Here is a 9,454-nt window from a genome sequence, read left to right on the forward strand (position 1 = left end):
CAGGAAGGAGCAGGGAGCAGCAGGAGGCCCCTCTGTGTGGATGGAGCAGAGTGTGGGGGTGGGGGCTGGTTAGCAAATGTGTCCAGGAGGAATCCTGGTAAATCCAGACCCCAGAATCCATTGTTGGTCCCATGGTGTGAGGGTTTCTGAGCCCGGTGGGGACACTCCTCTGCAGCCTATGGTCTGGGGGCTGTCAGGGGCTGACCAAGTGGACCATGTGGTTTCTCCTGGCCAAAACTTTCCATCTAAGAGGGCCCCCCCACCTGTTTCCTGGATGGCTTCTCTGCCTGCTGTACCTGCCTGTCCCCTGCTGCCAAGTGGCTTGGCCCTTGGGTCCCCAGCGGGAGGCCTGGCCATGCCGGCTAATCCGTCTTGACAATTAATGCCATTTGCTCGGAAGAGGGAAGATTAGTGCCAAGGGGGCCCCTCCAGCCCCCTCCCTAATCCTGGCCCCTGGAGCACACTGGGGCAGGGGACTTGGGGGCATCAGGCACGTGGGCTTGAGCATCACCTTGAGCTTCTGGGGGCTGTTTCCTGGTTTATGTGCTGCTGAGGGTGGGGGCTGCTAGGTAAAATCAAATTCCTTCATTCTCCAACTTCCAGAGCAGGCTGGCGCTCAAGTCCTGGAGGCTGTGGGCTTCTCTGACTTGCAGCTAAAATCTGGTAGGCTCGGGCCGGCCCGTGGCTCACTTGGGAGAGTGCGGTGCTGATGACACCAAGGCCCCGGGTTCGGATCCCACATAGGGATGGCCGGTTCGCTCACTGGCTGAGCGTGGTGCTGACAACACCAAGTCAAGGGTTAAGATCCCCTTACCGGTCATCTTTAAAAAAAAAAACCACTACTCTTTGTCTTAGCTACTTACTGTATTTTTATAACAGGAAACTGCTGCCACCTACTGGTGATGTTTATGACAAAGTTAATGGTGGGAGATTCAAATGCCAATCAAAATTTCGAAATTTTCGGGGGCCGGCCCTGTGGCTCACTTGGGAGAGTGCGGTGCTGATAACACCAAGGCCAAGGGTTCGGATCCCACATAGGGATGGCCGGTTAGCTCACTGGGTGAGCATGGTGCTGACAACACCAAGTCAAGGGTTAAGATCCCCTTACCGGTCATCTTTTTTAAATAAATAAATAAATAAATAAAATAAAATCTGGTAGGCTCGGTGGGGGTGGGGGTGGCAGCTTTTCTTGGCCACCCGCCACTGTGTGGCTTTGGGAAGGTATCTTCCCGACTCTGGGCCTCAGTTTACTAATCTGTCATTGCAATTGTGCCTGCCTCCTGGGTGATGTGAAAATGAAGCAAAATGAGATTTTAAGGGCCCAGGACTTTGTGCATGGAAGGGATGAGCCCCCCATTGCTGGGGGAAGCCGAGGAGGCAATGGCTAGGGTAGGGTTCTACCTGGGGGTCCTGGCCTGCCTTGGCCCTGAGGACCGTCTGCCCACCCCCACCTTGACCCACAGGCCTCTCCCGGGCTGCCTGCCCACTCTAGCCAGCTCCCAGGTGAAGAGGCTCTCGGCTTCCAGGCGGAAACAGCACTTCATCAACCAGGCTGTGCGGAACTCAGACCTCGTGCCCAAGGCCAAGGGGCGGAAGAGCCTCCAGCGCCTGGAGAACAGTGAGCGGGGACTGGGGACTTCTAGGTCTCGGATGAGAATGGTGTGCATGTTGGCATTATCTGGTACTCTTCCCATGAGCCGGCTAATGGTGGGGACCCAGAGCAGTCTCAGCTCTGGGCCAGGGGATCAGGCAACAGACCCGGACACAGATGCCCCCTAGACCTATTGGATCTGGGCTTGGCAGAGGGAACTCTGGGCATTGGAGCTGGGGCTTTAAAGGATGTGTAGGAGTTCAACAAGTCAGGGAGAGGTGGGCGGAGTTCTGGAGGCTGGAGGGTCCCTGTGCCTTCTGTGAAAGACAGTTGCAGCATAAAGGTGGGGAGACCGTGAAGAGGGAAGGATGGTTCTTGGGTCCCCATGCTCCTCGGGGGGCCTGAATGCTAACCCCAGCCCAGAGACCATCTGTTTCCATCTAGCCCAGTACCTCCTGACCCTGCTGGAGACAAACGGGGGCCCACCAGGTCTGGAGGATGGGGACTTGGCACCCCCCGCTGTGCCAGGCATCTTTGCAGAGGCTTGCAACAACGCCACCTACGTGGAGGTGAGGCCCCGCACCCCCTTCCTCCAGTCTGGCCACAGCAGCCTCGGCGGGTTCTCCAGCCTGACACACTTGGGGCGCCTGCCAGGCCAGGGCCTATGCTGGTCCCTCTGCCAGGAGCACCTTCCCCCTTCTGGTCTGTTGTTGAATGTCCCTAGGGCTCCCCAGACCAGTCCAGAACCCCCAACCCAGCCCCGGAACCCTCCAGCGCCTTTGGAATCAGTGACTGGATTGAGGGAGTATTTGATCTGTACTGATCCCACACTCAAGACAACTGGGTCTTCGTGGTCCCCGGCTTTCCCCGGCACCCGGCAGTGCCCTGTACACCTTAGGTGCCCCGTGCTTGTACATTCTCAGCCGGCCCAGTGGGCAGAGGTTCAAGGAATACTTCCATGGATTGGTGGCCTTCTGTGTCCACCTGCCAAATGGGGAAACTGAGGCCCAGAGACCCTGCCTTGCCCCTCTTCCAGGTCTGGAACGACTTTATGAACCGCTCTGGGGAGGAGCAGGAGCGGGTGCTCCGCTACCTGGAGGAGGAAGGCAAGAGCAAGGCACGGAGGAGAGGGCCCGGCCGCGGGGAAGACCGGCGGAGAGGTGCGCCCGGGCTGGGGACGGGGCCAGGGCGCGGGTGGGCGGAGCCTGGGTGTGGGCGGGGCATGGCGGGTGGGGCCAGGGCGCGGGTGGGCGGGGCCTGGAGCCCGGGTTGAGCTCGGCTGGGGACAGCGGGCTCGGCCAGGACGCAGGGGGAGGAGTCTGTGTGGGTGGGGCCTGGTGGGTGGGGCCAATGTGCTATGGGCGGGGCCTGGGCATGGGGTGGAGTCTCTGTGGGCGGGGCCTGGGCACCTGTGGGCGGGGCCGGGCCACCTGCACCACGGCCCCCCACGCCCCGCTCTTGCAGAGGACCCGGCCTACACGCCCTACACGCCCCGCGAGTGCTTTCTGCGCATCAGCCGGCGTCTGCGGGCCGTCCTCAAGCGCAGCCGCATCCCCATGGTGAGTGCCTGGCCTCGTCTCTTCTCACCTGCTCGGCCTTTTTTGATGGCAGAGCTTTCCTTGAGAGTAGGAGGGGCGGGGGCGATGAAGGTTGGCACTGCAGGGTGCATAGGAGTTGGCTGGGCAGAAGGTCTGGTGTCCGAGTGCCTGGTATCTTTGGAGACAGTTCAGTAGCCTCATGTGCTGACATGACAGAGGTGACATTTGAATCTGGGGCTTTGGGCTCTGGAGGCTGCTCCAGATGTGGGGTCCCTGGACTGTGCTGTGAGGGTCCCACGGTCGCCTGACTGCTGGGCCCGTTTCTCCCACAGGGAACACTGGAGACCTGGGAGGAGCGGCTGCTGAGGTTCTTCTCCGTGTCCCCCCAGGCCGTGTACACGGCCATGCTGGACAACAGGTGAGCAGGTGGGCATGGGTGGCAAGACGCCCACCACTATGGCTGGCTCCTGTGCATGGCGTCTCACCGCCCATCCCTCCGCAGCTTCGAGAGGCTTCTGCTTCACGCTGTCTGCCAATACATGGACCTCATCTCGGCCAGTAAGTACCTGGTGGCCCCCAACACCCAAGACCCCCGAGGTGGCCAATGCAACCTTGGGAAGCAGAGTCCATGAGGTCTGGCTCGTCGGTGGGAGACTGCTGGGGGAGGCGGGAAAGGTGATCCGGGGCTGGGCACAGCATGAGCAACGGTGGGAGTGGGACTCTGCGTTTAATTCATCAGAAGCTCCCTGATGATGTGCCCGGCCCCACCCTGGGTGACACTGCAGACACAGCCGGACACGGAAACCCCTAGGTCCACATCTTCAGGGGTGGGGGTGATGAAGCCGGGCCTGGAAGGACCTGTGTCCTCATTTTGCAATAAGGGAGTGGTCTCAGGTCCCCCAGAGAGCATCCCCACAGGCCCTTGCTGGCCCCAGTGTCCCATCTGGTTCTGCCTCCTGCCTGGGGCTGCCAAGGAGACGGTTCCCATGGCAACTCCGCTGGGTCCTCCCCTGTTCCCTCTGCTGGAGATGCGGCCCCCCACGTCTGCCTTTCTTCCCACTGACTCAGAGGAGGAGCTTGGTTTGGGGGGGAGGCTTTTCTGTGGGGGTCAAGCTGTGGACACGGAGGAGGAGGAAAGGCCCCAGCAGGATGGAGAGTAGGGGGAGGGGGACTGAGCTTGGGTTGCCAATGGCACCTTCCACTTTTGGAGTGAGGGGGAGACCGGGGGAGTGGAGGCTGATGGGGTCTGGGTCACCCAGGGCCTTGATGCCTTAAAGTCACCTCTGCAGAGCAGAGCTGGGGAGACGGGGGAGGAGGCTGAACACGCAGGCGGGCAGGTGTGTGAGCATCCACTGCGCCCTGTGTGCCTCAGTGTCCCCTGGTGTACAATGGGACAGGTACCAGCAAAGACTGAGGCAGCGGGCCACAGCGTGAAAGCACGCAGGGACATTAGTTGTTCCTGGGAGCAGAGCCCAGGGACCTGGGGGCTTAGAATCGGCCAGACTCAAAGTGCCAGCCAGGCCTGACTCCAGCAGGGCAGAAGCAAGGGGCGTCGCTAGGTGCCAGGGCTCTGGGATTCCTTTAATTCTTGCCTATGCGTCCCCTCCCGCAGGTGCCGACCTGGAGGGCAGGCGGCAGATGAAAGTCAGCAACCGGCACCTGGACTTCCTGCCCCCGGGGCTGCTCCTGTCCGCCTACCTGGAGCAGCACAGCTGAGGGCGGGGCGCTGCCCCCCTGCCCCTCACCCGGTGCCAACCTCTGATACCTTTGTCTAAAGTATCTTTCATGTTTTTAGAGTTTGCCCTTGGAAACCAACTCTTGCCCTAGGGGTGGTCTCTCCCACCCATGCCCCCTCCTCGCCCAGCTCTCGAGGGCAAATGCTGGCGGCTGCAGCTGCCCAGACCATCCTGTCCCCCGTAGCTCCCTGTGCTGGGACTTGTATTTGGGTGGGGAGACCTGGGCACGTCACGTTTTCTTCTTTGTTTACCTTTTTGGCCCAGTCTGAAGCTCAAGCAGGAGGGAGAGGCTGGGTTTTTATCACTTTTAATGAATTTGCCATGATTTGTTGTAGATTTTTAAATTTCCCTTTTGGAGAAAAAACCAAAACCTCACCCCCAGCTGGTACATCCTCGGGCTTTGTCCCAGCCCTGGCTCCTCCCCACCCCAGTTTTTATCTTGGTTGGGGAGTCCCTGGGACCCTGCCCCTCGCCCCAGGAGTGTCTTGTGTTGTGTGTTGTGTGTGCGTGTGCGCGTGTGTGCATGTGTGTGCCCCGCGACCCAGGACAGAAGCTGCATCTTAAGGGCTGGTTTTATCTGTTCTGTTCTGTGTGTCCACCCCCGTCCCCCGCCTTTGGCAGCTCTCGGGGCCACCTGCTGCACGCATTCTCCCGCGCTACTTTTCTCCCCTCCCCTTGTACTGGGGGTCCAGGACTTCCAGCCAGAAGCCTCTGCCCTTCTCCTATCCACCTTCCTCCACATGTCCCGCCCTGTCCCCCCCGCCTGGCTCTGGCCTGATGGTTCAGGGTGTCCTCATGCTGATCACCCTGGCCTGGGACACAGGAGCAGACCTGGGGGGGACACCCCCACCCCCTGCTGTGTGTGGCTAGTTGTGCTTTGGGGAAAGTTGAGGGTTTAATAAATTTTTGGTGCTCTGGCCTTGGGCTGTGTGGGTTTTTCTTGGGGCCAGGTCCTGGTCACTGAGGGCCACAGGCCTCGGCGGAGGACTGGGCTTCGTGGTGAGCACACACCCTGGGTGTGGCACGTGTTCCTGGAGATACAACTCTCAGGTGCTCGGGGCCAAACTACAGCTGCGTGACCTTGGGTGAGTCATTGGTGTGAGTGTCCCGGGGCCTCCATGACACAGCACTGCAAACTGGGTGACTCAAAACACCGGAAATGTATCCTGTCACAATTCTGGGGGCCTGAAGTCCTGAACCCAGGTGTGGCAGGACCGCGTTCTCTGTGGAGGCTCCAGGGAAGGGTCCTTCCTGCCTCTTGTGGCTTCTGGGGGCTCCAGGCATCCCTTGGCTTGTGGCCGCGTCCCTCCAGTCTGTGTCCTCACTTGGCTCTTCTGTGTCTCTGTCTTCACGTCATCGTGCCTTTCTACACGCATGTCTCTGTGTCCAAATATCCCCTTTTTATAAAGACACCAGTCATAGTGGATTAGGGCCCATGCAAATCAACTCATCTTACCTTGATTACCTCTGAAAAGACCCTGTTTCCAAGTAGGGTCACATTCTGAGGTAGTGCAGGTTAGGACTTCAACGTAGCTTTTGGGAGGGACCTGATTTAGCCCATAAACATCACTTAAACCTCTCTGTGCCTCAGTTTCCCCATGGGAAAAATAGGATCAGCAGGAGAGTAAATGAGACCATCATGCAGACAAAGCCCTGGCTGGGGGCAAGTGCCATTATTTACAGAGACATGTTTAGCTTCACTTTATGGCTGGTTTATGTGTCTTGTTTCCATTCGTGATAGTTTTACATTTTCCCTCAATGTTTTGGAAATTCCAAGGCCTCCTGGGAAGTGGCAGGAATCGTCTGGGATATGCCAATGTCTGGGATATGCCAAGGTCTCGTGATATGCCAATGTCTATTTTTCTGGGGCCTTTGAGAGAGTTTCGGACCCAGTCAGCTCCAGTACTCAACCCCCACTGCCATCAGGGGGAACAGGAACTTTCTGCATGATCACAGCATGACCCTTCTTTGGGGAACTGAACCCTGATCCAGAACAACCATCTGATATTTGAACCATTGTTTTTTATTTTTATTTTTTTTCCTTTTTTGTCTTTTTTACTGACCATTGACCCTCGGTGTTGCGCCCGCACCACGCTCAACCAGTGAGCGGGAACCGGTCTCCACATGGGATCCGAACCCTCAGCAGGAGCGTAGCAGCACTCCCAAGCGGCGCACTCTCCAGTGCACCACCGGGCCGGCCCTGAACCATTGTTTTTAAATAAACTTAATTTAGAATACTTTCTTTTTTTTTTTTTTTAAAGATGACCGGTAAGGGCATCTTAACCCTTGACTTTGTGTTGTCAGCACCACGCTCTCCCAAGTGAGCCATGGGCGGCCCTTAGAATACTTTTATTTTTTATTTATTTATTTTTTAAAGATGACCGGTAAGGGGATCTTAACCCTTGACTTGGTGTTGTCAGCACCACGCTCAGCCAGTGAGCAAACCGGCCATCCCTATATAGGATCTGAACCCGTGGCCTTGGTGTTATCAGCACCGCACTCTCCCGAGTGAGCCACGGGCTGGCCTAGAATACTTTTATATTTACAGAATTGTTGCGATGATAATGCACAGTTCCTGCATACCCCACCCCCAGTTTCCTCTGTTAACATCTTCTGTTAGCATGGTACATTTGTCACAATCAATGAACCGGTATTGATACATTACTGTGAACTGAAGTCCGTGCTCTGTGTAGGTTTCCTCAGTTTCCCCCTAATGTACTTTTTCGGTTCCAGGATCCCCTTTGGGACACCACATTAAATAGTCACTTCCTTAGGCTCCTCTGGCTGCAAGTTTCTCAGACTTCCCTCGCTTTGGGTGGCCTGGGCAGTTTTGCAGAGGACTGGTCAGGATTTATTGCAGAACGTCCTTCAGTTGGGGTTTGTCTGATGCTTTTCTGGACGGGGTGATGGATTTGCAGGAGGAAGCCCAGGAGGTGAAGGACCCTCTTTATCGCGTGTATCAAGGCTACTGTCCCCCTGACACTGCTGCTGTTACCTCGATCACCTGGCTGTGCATCTGGCAGACTTGCCCACTGTAAAGTGACCTTTCCCCCTTTCCAGTACTGTCGTCTTGGGGAGGAAGTCCTCAGCGCAGCCTGCAGGAGTGTGGAGCGTGGAGCGTCTGCATAAGTTACTGAGTATTCCGCAGGGGAGGTCGGTCTCTTCTCCCACTTGATTTATTCCATCCTTCCTATCAGTTTGGACTCATGGACACTTCCTTCCTACTTTGGGTTATAATTCAATATTTATTTTCTTGCTCAAATCTTCCAGCTTTGGCCATTGGTAGCTCTCCCAGCTAGCTCCTATGTCTCTTTAAAGTAGCCCCATCATTGTGGGACTTTTAAATTTGTTGAGCACTTTCTTACTTTCTGGAGCTACAGGATTGCTCCAGGCGCGTCTCGTATGTTCCTAACTCCATCCCACGACCAGCCATTTCCCCAAGAAACCCGTCCCGTTATTGGGGCACTGTGGTAGAATCCAAGATCTGGGAGCTGGGTGCGCTCTATTCCATTTTCTATGTATCTGTCTGTCTGTCTAATCTATCTGTCTGTCTGTCCAACCTATCCAGCTATCTGTCTGTCTAATCCATCCATCCATCCATCCATCCAGTTATAACACACGTTTAAAAAATTTTAAAGACAGGTGCTAAGTGCACATGCCCAGCTCTGAGGACCAGGGGCTCCTGCAGCAACAAGCTCAGAGGCTCCCGCCTGCGCTGCAGCGGGCAGGGCTGGACCCCGGGGCGCGGGCTGGGGGTCTCTGGGGCAGCGGAGCCCCCGACCGCGCCGGGTTTCCTCGCAGCCCGCTTCCCAGCCCGGCTCCCGGGTGGCCCCCGCGCCCCTGCCCAGACGGTGCAGCGCCTCTGGGTGCGCCCTTGCTGCAACCCCAGGAAATCTCCCTGCATTGCCCAAACTGGGGAGGGTCTGGCATGAACAGATCCAGTTTTTGGAGGAAGAATTGGGGGTGGGGTTCGAAGCCGGAAGAAGCCGCAGTTAGGAACGTCACCTCACTTAGGGCAGCCTCAGTTTCCCCATCGGTGAGCATGAGAAAAGGAAGGCAAAGCATGGAGTGAACAGAACCAGTTCTTGCAGAAGGCGTTGAGGATGGGATTCGAAGCCAGAAGGGTCGTCCACTAAGTCGCTTCGCTTAAGGGAGCCTCAGTTTCCCCAACTGTGAACATTAGGAAAGCAAAGCAAAATATGGAACGCTTCACGAATTTGCGTGTCATCCTTGCGCAGGGGCCATGCTAATCTTCTCTGTATCGTTCCAATTTTAGTATATGTGCTGCCGAAGCGAGCACAAACCATAGCGTGACCCACGATCTATTTAAAGTTCCAATAATAAATTTCTTTACACTAAGGGTGACTTTCTTTAAAAAACCGAGCTAATAATTCAGCTATTCCGTATATTAGTGAAACACATAGCGTAGCCAATGTGTTTAATAACTAGATCTGATAAAGTGTTCATTGTTCTAAATAATAAACGTATAGCCACAGTGGCTGCTGGGAGTTTAAATGGAAATATTCCTATGCAAATAAGCCCGAAGGCGGGGCGGAGCCGGGGCCGCCGCCGTCCCAGAAGTCTGCGGG

General features: G+C 56.5%; 1 protein-coding gene across 1 annotated transcript; it reads left to right on the plus strand.

Moving 5' to 3' along the window:
* Positions 1–1,344: 1,344 nt before the first annotated feature.
* On the plus strand, positions 1,345–5,784 carry R3HDM4 (R3H domain containing 4). The gene is made up of 7 exons (XM_008595045.1): positions 1,345–1,618; positions 2,036–2,160; positions 2,628–2,751; positions 3,056–3,150; positions 3,462–3,547; positions 3,632–3,687; positions 4,742–5,784. Exons 1-7 carry the CDS (start codon positions 1,345–1,347, stop codon positions 4,843–4,845), a joined length of 864 nt encoding a protein of 287 aa, XP_008593267.1. The 3' UTR covers positions 4,846–5,784.
* The last annotated feature ends 3,670 nt before the right edge of the window (positions 5,785–9,454 follow it).

The sequence above is a fragment of the Galeopterus variegatus genome, unplaced genomic scaffold, assembly GCF_000696425.1.
Source record: "Galeopterus variegatus unplaced genomic scaffold, G_variegatus-3.0.2 Scaffold12225, whole genome shotgun sequence".
Lineage (NCBI taxonomy): Eukaryota > Metazoa > Chordata > Mammalia > Dermoptera > Cynocephalidae > Galeopterus > Galeopterus variegatus.